At 46.0% G+C, this 17,054-nt stretch overlaps 1 protein-coding gene across 5 annotated transcripts in view; it reads right to left on the bottom strand.

Annotated features, from left to right (window-relative positions):
• NUMB (NUMB endocytic adaptor protein) overlaps positions 1-17,054 on the bottom strand; it is a 130,706-nt gene that overhangs the window by 23,277 nt on the left and 90,375 nt on the right. For 3 of the 5 annotated variants that reach the window (XM_075927268.2, XM_006128599.5, XM_075927269.2), the window contains one exon: positions 7,843-7,875. The exons of the other annotated variants lie outside the window; for them this stretch is intronic. In XM_075927268.2, coding sequence (XP_075783383.2) covers positions 7,843-7,875 — 33 coding nt within the window. The remainder of the gene's footprint in view (positions 1-7,842; positions 7,876-17,054) is intronic. 5 annotated transcript variants of the gene reach the window in all.

Raw genomic sequence — 17,054 nt, 5'->3', positions numbered from 1 at the left:
CCCGCTAACCCTCCCTTCCCCTGCCCCCCCTCCTCCAGGCAGTAGAGAGGAGAGGTAGATTGAGAGCCTGTCGGCTGTGGATCCAGCCGGAGTAAGTGTAACTGACTAGAACTTCCTGAATGTGGCTGCCTGCCTCTCTGCTCTCCCCTTCCACCGCTCGCAGGTTTTGCCTCCCTGCAACAGGAGGGAGGGTTCAGCACCCCCCCCCCCCCCGCCCGCCGACATCCTACCCCAGGCAGTAGAAAGGAAAGGTAGACTGAGAGCCTGTCCGCTGTGGATCCAGCCCAGGGCAGTGTAATTGACTAGAAATTCCTGAGGCAGCTGCCTGCCTCTTGCCCCCTCTCCACCACCCTGCAACGTGACGGAGAGTTTGGCGCCCCCGCCCCTGCCGCCGACCTCGGTCCCCTTCTCCTCCCTCTCTCCTTCCCCTCCCGCCCCCCAGAGGCAATAGATAGAGCAAAGATAAATTGCAAGCCTGTTGCCTGCAGATCCAGCCGCAGTTAGTGTAATTGATTAACAACTTGAAGCAGCTGCCGGAGCACTTCCGGGTTGCAGTTGGTGCCGGACCATCAGTCGTACCGGACCACTGGATGCCGGACCACCAGAGTTTTACTGTACTATATATTTTGGAGAGTTTATCGGTCTCCAGCTGGGGGAAATGCACCCCCTCCCTCAGTTGTGCTTGCTGCAGTGGCCATGGACAGAGGCTACTCACCTGGCCCCAAGCTGCTGCGATGAGCAGGCTGGGGTAGTCCTCTTTCTCCATAGGGAAGCCTGAATACTGAACCCCTCATTCCCAGCTCCACCCAATAACAACAATTTAAATTAAGAAAAACAAAGCTGATTTGAGTTAAGGATTCAAACAGATAAATCTTCTAGTACATAATAAAGAGGAAAAAAAGACATCTAATTTAAATGTAATAACTGTCCGAGACAGAACATCAGAAATGGCTGCCCGTCGCAGGGAGCCATAGCCTGTAATACCTCTAAAGCTGGTATAGGGGGCTCTGTCTGTGAGGTGGAGTGTTTTCCATATAAGGGAATGTAAATTAATAATCTTCCCCTGCTCGCTCCACCCATTGCAGTGAAAGATCAGCCAATGGGCTGACTGGTGCTCAGGCCTGCTACTCCACCCACTGCAGCAAAAACCAACCTATGGGGTGATAAGTTCACAGGCAATAAAACAGGCAGGCAGCCCCTCTCTCACTGGGGATTCGCATCGAGTGAACGCCTGGCCTGATCACCCAGACGCCTTGTACCCCCCGCTCTCGAGTTTTACTGAGCGTACTCCGAGTTGGTCGACCCGAGTGGAGATAGTTTATGAGCATGTGACCGGTACTTGTGTTCCTGCTGTCTCCAGAACTGGTATAAGCCCCCCCCCCCCCCCCCCCCGGCCCGTCATCATCCCTATCCTAATTGATTTTTTAGTTGTCCTTATTGCTTGTCAAGTGACAGTGGTTAAAAAGTTACTAAGTTAGTTTATAAATAGTTGGTTTAGGTTTTTTACTGTTTCCTTGTATAAAGTTGTGTAAATAATCAGCCCTATGGACAATACCAGAGTTAATTCAACTGTTCCTAACCCCTGGGCAGTTATTGGGAATTATTGTGATTTAGAAAAGCCTCAGGGAATTGTTTTGTGTTGTCTGGCAATCTGTTCAATTTTTGTTCTGATGATTGTCTGGCACCACCAAAATAAAATCAGTTTGTGCTTTTTAAAACCCCCAGTTGTGGTCTCATCCTTTCCGGCATCCCTTCAAACCTCGTGTATTACGGGGACTGACAATAACTTTGTGGTTTCTCCCTTTGCCATTAGGTAAGAAACATTTGTCATTTTAAGCTGTAAACAGAACAAACTTCCAGTCAAAGTGCTGTAGGCAGAGTCTCTTCTAAATGATACTAAAACACAACAATCAAATTAAATCTCTTGTATGTGACAAATCTTCCATATGTGGTACGCAGACATTGAGAGACAGCTTTTCACTTCATTATTTATAACCATCACAGCAGAATGTGCATTTCTCCAGTTTATAGAGATCTAGATAGATAAGTAGATGTTTCTGTATCTGGTATGTACAGTTTCTTACCTCTCTGGTATAGCTGTTCAAGATGTGAAACAGAGGTATTATTTGTAGATATGTAAGTGCCAAGCAGCTAGAGAATCTGGCCTTGCAGTAGCCATACATTTGTACTCATGGATCTCATGAAAACTTACTGAGGAATAAAGCTTGCGAAGAGATCCAAATATTTAGAGTCTTTATTCCTTGGGCTGTGAGTAGGCTGGCCCGGATACTCCCTGGGGTTGACCGATTCCACCACCAGGAAGTTTGGTGCCAGAGGAGCGTAAAAGGTACTCATGGTCCTTAGTTGGCACAAGGCAATTTCTTTCTGCCCTCTTGGAAAAGGGCAGAATAGATGAGGGAGTCTGCTGCAATCTTGGCCACTGTCGCTGGTTTCGCCTGGCTGAGAACCCCAAAGAGGTAGTCCAAGGCCTCCTGCACTTCCTCTGCCTAGAGTTCAATGCTGGTCACTACACCACCCTCTTTAAAAAGTCCTGATGGGCCTTCATGTCATCTGATGTGACCACAGGAGGGGGGCGCCATGAAAGCCTCTTCTGCCGGTGGCGACAAAGGCTTTGCCCATCTAGCCCTCTTCTGTTGACATAGGCTGGTCGCCTGTCCCCTCCTCCACTAGAGGAGTTAACTGTTCTGACTAATCCCAACACATGTACACAGACAGTGCATGTGTGTGTGTGGGGTGGTGCCAAAAGGACCAAAGCCCCAGCTACTGAGTGGATAATGTGGTGCTGAACCAGGAAACCCCAGGGGCTTTGAGAGCACCAGTGTGCCAAGTCACTGTGAGCGGGGCACCCTGAAAAGCAATCTGCCGGCTGAGACAGTTTGGGGTGCAGAAGATTGTGCCAGGGCAAGGAGATGGGAGTCCAATGCAGCACTTGAAGCCCACAAGCAGGAGAGTATGCTCTGCTCTCTCCGGTACTAAGAACTGGGTGATGATGGCAATCTCTGTGACAAATAAATGCTCGACACCAGCCCAGAAAGCTATATTGGGCTTGTTTAGTTTAGAACAGAGAAGACTGAAAGGGGATATGATGGGGTTTTCAAGTATCTAAAAGGGTGTTACAAGGAGGGAGAAAAATTGTTCTCCTTGGCCTCTGATGATAGGACAAGAAGCAATGGGCTTAAACTGCAGCAAGGGAGGTTTAGGTTGGACATTAGGAAAAACTGCCTAGCCGGCAGGGTGGTTAAAAACTAAAATAAATGGTCTAAGGAGGCTGTGGAATCTCCATCACTGGAGCTATTTAAGAGCAGGTTAGACAGTCATCTGTCAGGGATGATCTGAGATTGCTTGATCCTGCCATGAGGGCAGGGGACTAGACTCTGGGACCTCCAGAGGTCTCTCCCAGTTTTAGTACTCTATTATTCTGTGATCCTGGGACCCACTCCTGACTGGCAGTGACCGGCAACAAGAAGTTGACTGTCAAGAGGGACCTATAGGCAGTGCGGTCACGCCTAGTGTAGTTCAGTACCACTGAGCACTGAGCACATACACCTATGCTGAATAGACATGAGCAAGCATTTGAAGAATCAATCATCCAGATGTGGAAGATATGAATTCCCTTTTTCCTGAGGTACAGAGTCATCACAACCATACGTTGGGTTTAAAAAAAAAAAAAAAAATCAGACACTCCCCTCCCCTCCCCTCCCTTCGGACAGTGACAAAAGAGGCTGCCGCAAAGCAGCCTGTGTCCGTGGGGAGCTCAGACCCCCCCCACGGTCAGAGGCAGCTGCCACCCCACGCTACTGCCTCTGTATCAGAGATAGCAGTGCAGGGTGGCAGGCAGGCGCTGGCCTGTGCAGAAGCTGATTTTTAAACTAGTTCCCCTCGCAGACCACCTCCCACCTGATTAAGAGGCAGCAGGGCGGGGTGGCAAGTGGCTCCCTGGGAGTGCAGTTCTGAGTGCACTGGCTGCTGGCCCCACCCCTGGGGACTATCGAATTGTAATGTAACTGCTAAAATTTGATGTGGTTACACAACTATTCAATTACCTGCTAGCTAACATCCCTAGTGTATGGATAGCTCTGGTTCGACACAATGCATAACCTCCTGTGATTCAGGAGAATCACTACACAGAAGTAAGTGTTCTGATGGTCCATGGCAGCAAGCCAGTCTGTGATTTAATGTGAGGATGACAGTCGTTAGAGTGACCATCCAGGACCTCATGTACCTGATATATATGTTATTGTTGCAGAGACTCCCTTGGACTTGGGAAGCAGAAGTATAAGAAATAATCCCCCAATTCTGTTGCTGCAGAGGAACCTACTCCCACAGTTCCCAAATTTTGCAGAGGTTGAATCTACTCAAGAAATAATGACTCAGGAGAGGTGTGTCTGAAAAGGATTGGGAAAGAAGGTGGGGGAGAGGGGTGGAAAGGAGCTAGATGACAGAAGGAAGATCACAGAGAACTATCCAAGGCAATCAAGCCCAAATATCATATAAACAAGCCAACCTGTCCAGAGAGAACAGAAATGTAAAAATCATGACTGATTGCTGCCCTGGACACACAAGTCAAAATGCACACTTAGTGGATGCCAGGAGATGGGACAAGTTAACTGGCTGAAACCAGAATCAAAAGGTTTGCCTCCAGGATCTATGACCCTTCTCCAGTATATTCCTCTGCGCTGAGGGAAGAGACTGCCCAATGAAGTGCTGTGAGCAGTGCTGCTATGTACTGCTGTGGTAGTGCCTCTGCACCACCAGAACACACCAGAGACAGAATGGATCACAAGCTAAATATGAGTGAACTGTAACTCTTATTGCAAAAAAAAGCAAACATTCTGGGATGTATATGCAGGAGTGTTGTAAGGAAGCCACGAGAAGCAATTCTTCTGCTTTGTTCTGTGATGATGAATATTGTGTACAGTTCCATTTCAGAAAAGATGGATAAATTGGAGAAAGTCCAGAGAAGAGCAACAAAAATGTTTAAAAGTCTAGAAAATGTGACCTATGAAGACAGACTGAAAAAAACTGGGTTTGTTTAGTCAGAGAAGAGAAGACAGAGGGGACATAAGTTTTAAGTACATAAAAGGTTGTTAACAAGGAGAATGGAGAAAGTATTCTCCTTAACCTCTGAGGATAAGACCAAAAAAAAAAAAAAAAAGCAATGAGCTCAACTGCAGCAAAGGTAGTTTAGGATGGACATTAGCAAAAAAAATTCCTGTCAGGATGGTTAAGGCATCTCTATCAATGGAGATTTTTAAAAGCAGGCTATTTAAACACCTGTCCGGGATGGTCTAGAATACTAGGAATGTGTACGAGTAGACGAGTTCTTGTCTACCTGATAAGCCTAGGCCTAAGCTGCCTCCCTTGCTGTATGAGAGACAACAAGGGGGAGGGGGGAGAGGAACAGGAGCCAGTGCTGCCTTCCCCGCCTTCCCTCCTCCCCCTGGCTGCCTCTATCTACTGCACAGAGGCTGCTCCAGCAGGAGCCCGGCTGCCGCCAATAGGGGTGCTGAACCTGGTGCGAGCCAGGACCAAGAAGTCCCGGCTCTGTCCCAGCTCGTGCTGGTTCAGGACCTACTCCTGCGGCAGCTTTGCAGTTTAAATGTAGGAGCCAGGCTACCTGGGCACCCAGTTCCTACCACATTTAAACTGCAGAGCCACAGCAGGGATAGCTCCAGGACTGGCACAAGCAGGACAGAGCACCTTACCTTAATGGTGTTCCATGCTACCAGGGAATGGTTTGACAGACCTGCTCAAACTTGTGTGCTCAAAGTGGTATGCTACTGGTCTGCTCTCTTTTTAGAGGACACTCCATGAGCCCTGAGATGGTTTCAGGAGACAACTTCTTCAGCACCCATAAAAACAATGGACAGCTCCTTCTCCTCTTGGGGGAAGACACACTGGAAAGCAGGGTGACTCAATCACCAAGTACAAAGATGACTATCAATCAGAAATGGGCCTCAGTGCTAAGACAGGTCTCACAGCTTAAGTGCTGCTTCAAGGCTTAACTCCAGGCCTGCTGATAGGAGAAGGGAAGGCGGGGGAGGAAGGGAGCGAGGGGCAGTTGCCCCGGGGCCAGTGATTCAAAGCCAGCTCTCCCTGGCATTGGCTCCTGCTCCCCCTCCCTGCTGCCTCTCTGATAGAGGCAGCAAGAGAGAGGGAAGCGATGAGTATATGCTCATGGCCAGTCCTATCCAATTCGTGGCCGCAGACAACCACCGAGGAAAATTTGTCGAGCCAACTCTCCCTCCTCCCCCCAACTTCCCCATGCCAGGCAAAAGTTGTTGATCGCAAAAAAAGGGGGTGGGGGAGAAGGAATGCAGTCGTGGTCCCTTTAATTGCCATGTGTCCTGAGCTGGCTTCCATTGGGCTCTGTCGTGGCCCCTTGAAAATGGCAGCCCCGGGCGAACACCCAGCTCACCCGCCCCTAAGACTGGCTCTGCAGATGCTTATCAGGGAATCAACTACTAGACTAGTTGCTTACATCCCTAAGTCTAACACATTAACTTCATTAACACTATCTATGGTATTAACAACTATGCATGTGAAGCATAAAAACCTCAGAAAATTGGGAAGTAGAGAATGTGAGATGACAACCACACAGAGCTCTGACTCCAGCCACAGGTAATGAGATGGAATTGCGAAGGAGAGGGGCTTGGGGCCTTATATGTATGGGAGTGGTTACAGCTATTAAGCACAAGCGCCAACCCAACTGTACTGCTGGGCAAGATTCTCTGGCTCCAATGCACTGGAACACATGCTACATCTATTCAAAGAACCTAAGTTTTCTTCAAAGGTCTGCTGAAATGAATTTTGCCTACTCCCCCAAGAAGGAAGAAACTTTTGATCAGAGAATCCCCCATACAAGCTTTTCCTCTTTAAGCAGTAAATGTAATAAAAAAAACTTACAACTTCGCACCATTAACAGGTGTTTAAGCTAAACTTGCATTTTATAACGTATTTCAAAATCAAATTCTCTTATCTGTCCATATTAATGAAAGTGAAGTCAAAACCTTTAAAAATGATTTAATATAGTTGCTGTTTCCCACATGCAAGTAAGGCACAGATTACTGATACACTAAAGAAATGCAACTTTGATTTGTTAGCTTACCTTCTCTGCCCATGCAAAATAGCAATTGATTTTTTGGTTTAAACACTAGCATGTATTTATGTCTATACACACACAGCCACTCTCAAACATAAAAGATTGCCTTCTTAAGTAGGACTGTACTGAAATAAAATGTCAGACAGCAGATTTCTGAGTCTAACAGTGGTGTATATTATCTTAACTGCAGTAAGAAAAATATATAAATAAAACTTAAGTTTTTGCCCTATCCTCATATGACCTTAAATTAATTTGGTGCTCAGAAAAAGGAGACTTAAGATAGTGAGCACTGTGCCTGCCAGTATTTTCTCTACACTATCAATAGCTGCAGTTCGGGGCAGAGTATGGTCAACTATGCAATGATTTCAGAATGTGCGCAAACTTCTAATACATCTGTCTGGCTTCCATATGATCTAGGCCAAATCTGAGCTCAGGAGACCACAGGGGAAAGTATTAACAGTAATACCAAGATAATGTGACAGTTTTGTCAGGGAGACCAAACCACTGAAAAACTGGAATTGTGTACCATCAGCCTGTTGTTTTGGGCTCCCTTTTACTCACATTCTTTACATGGCAGGTGTAATTTCAGGTCATCTCAGTAAGAAGCAGACATTCTGATATGGATTAATGTGTGTTCTCTAACACTCTGATCTATGACAGTGCTATACCAGGGATGTAACTCCTTATAAGTGCAAGCACAAATGAGGCATTAAACTTACTTTTCCAAAGAAGCCTTTGAAGAACTTCCTTTCCTGGAGGAACAGGGGGGACAAGTCGAGTGCTATTACTGTAGGTAGCTAAAGTGTCCCAGAGTTTCAAACCAACAAGCACATACCAAAAGAGTAGGGGAATGGAGGGAAAGTAAGGGGTGTTTAGAGTTATCCACAGAGGGTGCGACAGGCAAATTGGAAAAAAAAACAATGAAAATGCAGATAAACAAGCTTGACATGGAATGCTAGTAAGATCAGAGACTACAGCCCCCAAACTGGTGAAAAGCAGGAAAAAAAGAGAACCGAACCTGAGACTTAATTCCATGCAAAGTGGTTATTTTCTTTACAGTCTGTTTAGTGAGGCTATAAACCAAACTTGGCAGCAGGCATGGAAATTAAACAATCTAGGTTCTAATCTAAGACCACTGAGAAACGTAAATTTTTAATTTTTAATCACATCTAGTTTACTTCACACTAAAATAATGATTCCCAAGATACATGCTTTGTAAATTAGAGAAGCATTTAAACTGGTACAGCACAAAGTTAAACACGGAGAAAGTCACTTTTGGGACTCCATTTCCACCATAAACCAGTTTTTTGAGTTCAGAGCAAGTTTTTTATGACAGTTCTAGATTGAAACTTCTGACGGTCTGCTTCTGTGTGTTCCCTAAATTTCCTCTGAAAGCCCAGGAATTTTTGCTGGTTTTGAAGTTGAGTTTTTTTATTGTAACTGCTAAAAATGTTCACTTATTTCAGAAGCCCTGCCTTTTTAAATAAAAACTGTTCAATCCAAACAAAGAATTACATTTAACAAGTACTCTACAATATGGATCATTTTTGTGCCCATCTTTCTCTCTCTTCCCCTATGTATTTGGGAGTCAGATACCCCCTGCCTGTAACCTTGAAGAGCTTCTCTATCTTTGCTTTAATTGTCCACTTTCAAGATGAGTTTCCTCAACACTTATTCTGAAGCCTTCCAAAGTTACCTATTTACATTCAGAGAGGAAACTAGGTATTTATCGTATTTAATCAGTTCCTCAGTTTGAACAAGGCACCACTGAAGTATATCCAACAGAAGTCAGCTAGCAGAGGGAAGGTGGATCTGTGAACTTATTCAGTGCTCTGTATCTCTTAGCCTGGGCCTGATTTCGGTGGCAAGAGTGTTAAATAAAAATGGACAAGTTAATTGGGTAAGATGTGCAAATTTCATTCATATTTTATTGGCTTCACCTTTGCAGCCTAAGCCTAAGAAGAGACTAACACTCAGATACATCTGAGGTAGGTACAATCTCCTTGAACTAGAACCCAAAACACCTGCTCATTCATATCCCAAGTCTATATGCATGTCCAGTTGAAAATTAAATAGCAGGGTCCTAAAGAGCACGATGCTGCCTGTGCTATCATTCCAAATTATTTGCAGACGTGGCACACTATGCCACAAGGTCACAAAATTATTCAAATTAGAATGAGAGTTGGATTAGATAATCCAACTCATCTCTTTGCCAATGAAAGATTGTTTACTACAGTATGGCTCACAATAAGGTTGGTATACCAGTAGCCAGCAGAGCATACCTCTACCCCATGCGAAGAAAAAAACTCATCTTATTCCCCACTGCAGTTTAAGACGCCATTTATATCAATGTACCAACAGTTAAGCCAGTTAAATCCTTATATTCTAAAGATGTGTATGTTCGTACATATTCTGAGATTTCATTTCAAATTTATTATAATGTTGTGTCTAACATTTAAACAAAGCTAAGGTTATGACACCAGGCAATCAAAGACAGGAAACTCAAAACTGAGAAGGGAGCAATCTTAACCTTAAATTTTCTGACTTTTTTCCCTTCATTCTCAGCCTGTAATTCTTTTCACATGTGATTACAGGCAGTCCCCAGGTTACGTACAAGATAGGGACAGTGGGTTTGTTCTTAAGTTGAATCTGTATGTAAGTCGGAACTGGCGTCCAGATTCAGCCGCTGACTTACATACAGATTCAACTTAAGTACCCCAGGCATCCCCAAGTCAGCTGCTGCTGAAACTGATCAGCGGCTGATTCCAGGAAGCCCGGGGCAGGGGCTTCCTGTAGTCAGCCACTGGTCAGTTTCAGCAGCGGCTGACTTGGGGACGCCGGGGGCAGAGCAGCTGGGGTGCTGCTGGGTTGGTCCAGTAACGCCGCCACTCCTCGGCGCTACTGGACCAACCCAGCAGCACCCAAGCTGCTCTGCCCCAGGCGTCCTGATTCAGCCGCTGCTGAAACTGACCAGCAGTGGCTGAATCAGGACGCCTGGGGAAGAGCAGCTCGGGTGCTGCCGGGTTGGTCCAGTAGCGCCCAGAGCGGCGCTACGGGACCAACCGGCAGCGCCCGAGCTGCTGTACCACAGGCGTCCGGAGCAAAGCCGCGGAGCACGGGGGCAGCGGGAAAGCCCAGATGCGCCGTGGCTGTGTCCTGCTGCCCTCGGGCTCCACGGCTTTGCTCTGCTTTGCTCCCCCTCTCCCTGGTCTGCAGACCAGGGGGACGGGGAGCAAAGCCGCGGAACACGCGGGCAGCGGACAGCCCAGACGCGTCTGGGCTGTCTGCTGCCCGCGTGCTCCGCGGCTTTGCTCTGCTTTGGTCTGCAGGCCAGGGAGACGGGGAGCAAAGCAGAGCAAAGCCGCGGAGCTCGCGGGCAGCGGACAGCCCAGACGCGTCTGGGCTGTCCGCTGCCCGCGTGTTCCGCGGCTTTGCTTCCTCTCCCTGGTCTGCTGGAGACTAGGGAGACGGGCCCCGTTCGTAACTGCGGATCCGCGTAACTCGGGGACTGCCTGTATTTAAATGTTTACTATACATTTTACTTTAAATATATGTAAATTATTTAAACTCAGAGGTGTTCTTACATAAGGTTTATATCAACAAAGAGATTGATTTTTTTAAAGCAAAAACTCCTATATTTATTTGGACAGGACATAATAGGTAACTTTAATATTAGTAGGGGAACTAATGAATTAATCAGTGTAGTATATCTAATGAAATAGGGCTGAATGCTGCTGCCAAGTTGAGTAAAATCTATTGTGCTAAACTAAGTAACAGCTTTTAAAAGATGTAGCAGAAGCTCAAATTCACCAGAAGCTGAGTCATTTTCACAGGGATGGTTAATCATTAATTTTGCTCTCAGCAAAGCTCTTGTTAAAGATGACATTTTTTCTTTAAACACCTCAGAAAAAAGTTAATGGAAAGACAACATGCAAAATGTTTTATAAACAGAATTAAGAGTTAATAGTTTAGAAATAACTAATGTATATTTTAAAATCAATTAAATTATGTTTCTTTTACCTGCTAAAAGAAGAACATATATTAAAACAAATGTACCATTTAAAAATGACAAGTTAGAAATTGGTAGTATACACTAAAACAACTTAAAACCAAAACAGTTATGACAAGACAAGAAAGTCTTTGTACAGCTCCTTGCACAAGTCAAATACAGAGACGTGCAAGTTTAACTCCGGCATGAAGTTAATTTACTGCACTGCACATTTAATTGACAGTCAAGTAGTTTCAAAAATATATGGTGCCTAAGTATCACAACATTAACATATGTGCAATTTAAATCCAACTGATAATACAGTCAAACAGAAACGTGCAAGGCCATTGTTCACATTAAGTAGAATCAAACATTAATAAGATGACAAATGGACGTAAAGACCCCTTAACTAAAAACAAGATTGCTATGCTACTGCATCCAAACAGAACAAAAGGGGTTAAAAACAATGACATTCTAATAACAAGTCTCAGAGAGGTAGCTGTGTTATTCTATCTGAAAAACAAAAACAAAAACAAAACAAAACACAACAAAGAGTCTTGTGGCACTGTATAGACTAACAGCTTTATTTGGGTATAAGCTTTCATAGGTAAAAATCATCTGATGGAAGTGATTTTTATCCACACAAGCTTATGTTCACATAAATCTGTTAAGTCTATATAGGTTCCACAGGACTCCATTTAAATTCTAATGAACTCAGTTTCTATTCTACTGGGGAGACATTTGCAGTAAAACCATGCTCACTTTATTAACCTGTAGTAATAGATTATGGTACCATTACAGAAATTTCTTTGGCAAATTTATACAGTGCTCACTTTGAATTTTTGTTTCTAATTTATTTTTCTAAACTTCCAACATAACATGAAAGTACATTTTTAGCTAGCAGGCAAACAATGCTGAAGCACTGCTTTTATCTTTTTCTGGCTATAGTATATCTTGTTGACTACTCATGGGATGGAGATAGAAATTACAGTATGTTTAGATGCATCTATTTCCTCATCCAGATGCAATTTTAAGCAGCACATGAGATTCATTCTTGTAGTGCACTAACTTCATAGGCCATGACCTCGCTCCTGCAAGATTTTATACTGAAATCTTTGACATTCTTCATGTATTCAAATTTGAAAATGAACGTGTTCTCATTTATCACTCTCAAACTATATGTTTGGCACAGTGCAGATATCAGTGCTAGCAGGGTTTCACTATTCACAAGCTTTTTTTTTTAATGGCTGGAATGGTTCTTTTAATTGAAGTAGAACAGCTTCAAAGTCAGACCTGTGAATTTTAGTTCTGCAAGACACCATAGTGAATATACTATAATCAACTAATAGATGACAGCAAAATCCACCCCCAAATCAGGTGATATTTCCCACCTATGTGTTTGGGAAATCAATTTGTATTTTTAGGAGAACACTCAAAAAAGACTAAAAATGTATTTCTCAATGAGATTCCTGATTAACATTCTTCCTGAAGGATTCCAGAATTTTGTTTTGAGTAAGGCATAAGGGATGGAAAACAATACATAATGTATTTGCTAGACTTCATTGACTGCAGTCTAAAAAATGGGAATTTTGAAAAATCTCACACTATTAAAACCTATATAGAAAGAAAAAAAAAAAAGAGTAACTACTTAATGAGTGGGCAGACAAGCAAGTGTTTTGACAGCTCTTGACTGCTATTACCCCCTGCTTGTAACTAGCTATGTCCTTGCTCCATATTGACTGGATATTGAAAAAACAGGACTTTTTTTTGCAAACAACATCAGAGTGGCAAAAAATCAGAACAGGAAAGGATGAGAAGGTCAATTTATCAATTTAGGACGAGAGCAAGAATTTCTAAGGATTGAATTCTATTTTTGGATGTCAAAATGCTACTGCCAGAAAAAAAAACTTTTATTTTAGTAGTATTGCATATGGCAGACACAAGGGCCTTAAAAAGTAGAGCTTCAAATACAGGCAGTCCCCGGGTTACGTACAAGATAGGGACTGTAGGTTTGTACTTAAGTCGAATTTGTACTTAAGTCGGAACTGGCGTCCAGATTCAGCCGCTGCTGAAACTGACCAGCGGCTGACTACAGGAAGCCCGAGGCAGAGTTTCTCTGCCCCAGGCTTCCTGGAATCAGCCGCTGATCAGTTTCAACAGCAGCTGAATCTGGACGCCTGGGACAGAGCAGCTGGGGCGCTGCCGGGTAGGTCTCCGCAGCGCCGCACCTCAGCGCTGCGGGGACCAACCCGGCAGAACCCCAGGTGCTCTACCCCAGGTGTCCCCAAGTCAGCTGCTGCTGGAGGGCCCCCAGCAGACCAGGGAGACGGGGAGCAAAGCCGCGGAGGGATGCGGGCGGCGGGACCTCGGCGCGTCTGGGCGGTCCCGCCGCCCGCGTCCTCCGGAGCAAGAAAAGCCCCGTTCGTAAGTACGGATCCGACTTAAGTCGGATCCGCGTAACTCGGGGACTGCCTGTAATCTGATTCCGAAGACATTTGAGAGAAATAATCCAAAAATAAATACCAAAGGATGGTGTCTTAAATTCTAATGACAAAAGCCAAGTGAACTTCGATTTCATGGAGTTTCACTATTAAGAAAATCCCTGCCAGAAGCAAGCTCAGTAGTCTTATAGTAGGTAGCATGGATGTGTATTTTATGTCAATTTCTCAGGGTTCAAGCTGGCAGACAGGACCAGGTAAACAGTAACAAACAGGCAAGTGCCCTTGTCATACTTTGAATGAGCCTCAATAAATATTTCAAATACCTCCTTTCCATTCTTATAAGCAGAAAAGCTAACTCCACTTTGAATGCTGCATTAAGTCTGGAAGATTGTCCACAATTTAGAGAAATCAGGCTATTCAAGTAATTAAACTATTTACAAAGAACATATTTAGCTGCCCAAAAGAAAAATATGCAAACTAAGTTTTATTTTCAAATGAAGTTTAGTATAGGAAAAGACAGTTACCAGTATTGTAACTGGTATTTCTTAAGATTTGTTGTTTATGTTCATTCCACATTAGGTGTGTGTGTGCTCATCATATGCACCGATGCCAGAAGTTTCTCCCTCAGCAGTATCCACAAGGGAGCTGGCATCCTAGCCCACATTACACAGTACAAAGGATGCCATCCAGCTCCCCCTACTCTCAGTCTGTTTTTGGCACAAACTTCAACCGCGAGGAAGTGATGCAGGCCATGGAAGGGACATGAGCAACACATCTCGAAGAACACCAGTTAAAGAACAGATTAACTATCTTTTCTTTGAGTGCCTGTTCGTGTCCATTCCACATTAGGGGTACGTCTAGACTACATGCCTCCGTCGACGGAGGCATGTAGATTAGCCAGATCGGCAGAGGGAAATGAAGCCGCGATTAAAATAATCGCGGCTTCATTTAAATTTAAATGGCTGCCCCGCTCTGCCGATCAGCTGTTTGTCGGCAGATCGGGGCAGTCTGGACGTGACGCGCCGACAAAGAAGCCTTTCTTGATCGGCACAGGTAAACCTGGTTTCACGAGGCATACCTGTGCCGATCAAGAAAGGCTTCTTTGTCGGCGCTTCGCGTCCAGACTGCCCCGATCTGCCGACAAACAGCTGATCGGCAGAGCGGGGCAGCCATTTAAATTTAAATGAAGCCGCGATTATTTTAATCGCGGCTTCATTTCCCTCTGCCGATCTGGCTAATCTACATGCCTCCGTCGACGGAGGCATGTAGTCTAGACACACCCTAGGTGACTCCAAGTAGTACATGTTCACAGCCATGCAGATTGTAATACAGCTCTGTTGAGCCCAGCATCGTCTTTGGCCTACCTAATCATGGCATAATAGGACATGAATGTGTGGACAGAGGACCATGTCACAGCTCTATAGATGTTCTGGACTGGGACGTGTACCATAACAGCTGCCAAAGACACCTACACTCTAGTCCAGGGGTGTCCAAACTTTTTTCAAAGAGGGCCAGATTTGAAGAAGTGAACATGCGTGAGGGCCGTCCCCGCACTCTCAGCCCCAAGGCGGAGAGCCCGTGGGGTCGGAGGTGGGCGGAGAGCGCAGGGCACGCCGGTCTCACGGCGGCCCGGGGGCAGGGCGAACCCGCAGCCGAGCGGGGGAGCAGGGCTGCGGACGTGCCCTACAGGGCAGGCTCTAGGACCGCGGAGGCCATGGGCGGCGGCGGCGCGGTCGGAAGCGGCGCACTGGGTGCGCCAGTTCAAAAGAGCGCCGGGGAGCCAGGAGAGGGGGAGGAATCGGGGGCCGTATTAAACCGGAACACGGGCCGCAATTGGCCCGCGGACCGGACTTTGGACATGCCTGCTCTAGTCGAATGGGCCCGGAGGATTGGCAGCGGTGGGACCTTTGCTACCTCAGAACAGGTCCTTATGCAAGAAGAAATCCTCTACAAGAAAACCAGTTTGCAGAGCAGGGAGACAGCATGTGCTGATTTTTTCCATCCATTTGCAGAATAATTTTATGTGCACCGAGTCACATGCATGTGCACCACCAATAGGAACAAAAATCTAGCAGCGAGTTCTCTGCTAATCAGCTGGGCAGTACTGGAATCTCCCCTGAGCAGCCACATAAGCACCCATCTTACAGGGAACAATACTTGCTGGGTACCACCAGTTCAGATATGGCTCTGGTACACAGCAAGGCTTCATACAGATGAGACAGCCTCCCAGGCCATCAATGCCATCTTATAAGCACCGAAACCTGCCCCATGGCCCTACTCCCAGTGGCAGCTCCATGATACCCTTGGATCCTATGGGGGTTCATTCTGCCCTCCCAACCTGTCCGCTCAGTATTAGAAGTTTCAGACAGTCCAGTGATGTGAACAACTCAACCCTCTAAGTGCTTGAAGCCTTAGGGGGAAAGGCTCCCCAAGTCCATATGAACGAAAGGAATCAATCTTCTGGACCATCAATGGGTACCTTGGAATCTGTAGCAGTGAGCTCCTCCTCCTCGCCAGACTAAGCTATCACCAGGGATCCTCAACAATGTTCCCTCTAATTGTTTCCATCCTTGTGCAGAATAAATTTTGGCATGTGCAGATGTGCACCACCAGTAGAGAAACATGCTATCAGCTGTAGGTGTTCTGCTAATCAGCTGGGCAGCACCTGAATCTCTCCCAGGTGGCTACCCAAGCACATAGCACACAGGGAACACTGAACAAAGCTAACTACTGCTAAAAAGAGATGTAAAATCCCAATTAATCAGTTAAACATGTTAACCTACTGTTTAACCACCTAACCGACTAATCGGGATCCCAGCAGTACTGGAGCAGCTACCTGTTACCCAGTAATGATGCTTATCGGGTGATGCTTACTGGGTAATGGTTAGCAGTAGAGATGTGAACATTTAAGGCAAGGGTGGGCAATAATTTTTGGTGGGGGGGCCGCTCCAAGGTTTTGGAAAGTGGTCAAGGGCCACACCTTTCTGTGGAGGGATTGCAGGGTCTAGGATGGAGGTTGGGCACAGAAGGGTGCACAGGGTAACGCACTGGGGTGCAGGAGATGGTGTAAGGTCGGAGAGGAAGTTTAGGCAAAGGAGGGGGTTGTGACCTGGGTCAGGGGACGGGGCTGCAGGGTCAGGGAGGGGGCATGTGTGCAGAAGACGATTCTGGCCTGGGAGAGGGGCTCGAGGAGGTGGTGCAAAGTCTGGGAGGGAGCTGTGACCTGGGAGAAGGGGAAAAGGGGGTACAGACTACAGAGGGTGTGAGTGGTGACCTGGTGCAGGAGACTGGGCTGCAGGGTCGGGGAGGGTGTTTGAATGCAAGAGAGGATTCTTGTCTGGGGGACGGATGTAAGATGAGGGTACAGGGTCTGAGAGAGAGTTGTGACCAGCGACAGGGGGATACAGAGAGTTTGGATGGTGACCTGGGGGAGGGAGTTGGTGTGCGGGAGGGGCTAGAGTGCCAGAGGCAGGCTGGGAGGGAGGCAGGCACTTACCTAAGC

This window comes from Pelodiscus sinensis, chromosome 5 (assembly GCF_052426305.1).
Source record: "Pelodiscus sinensis isolate ZL-2025 chromosome 5, ASM5242630v1, whole genome shotgun sequence".
Classification (NCBI taxonomy): Eukaryota; Metazoa; Chordata; order Testudines; family Trionychidae; genus Pelodiscus; species Pelodiscus sinensis.
The sequence above is the reverse complement of the archived record's forward strand: the minus strand, read 5'-3'. Positions and strand labels throughout refer to the sequence as shown.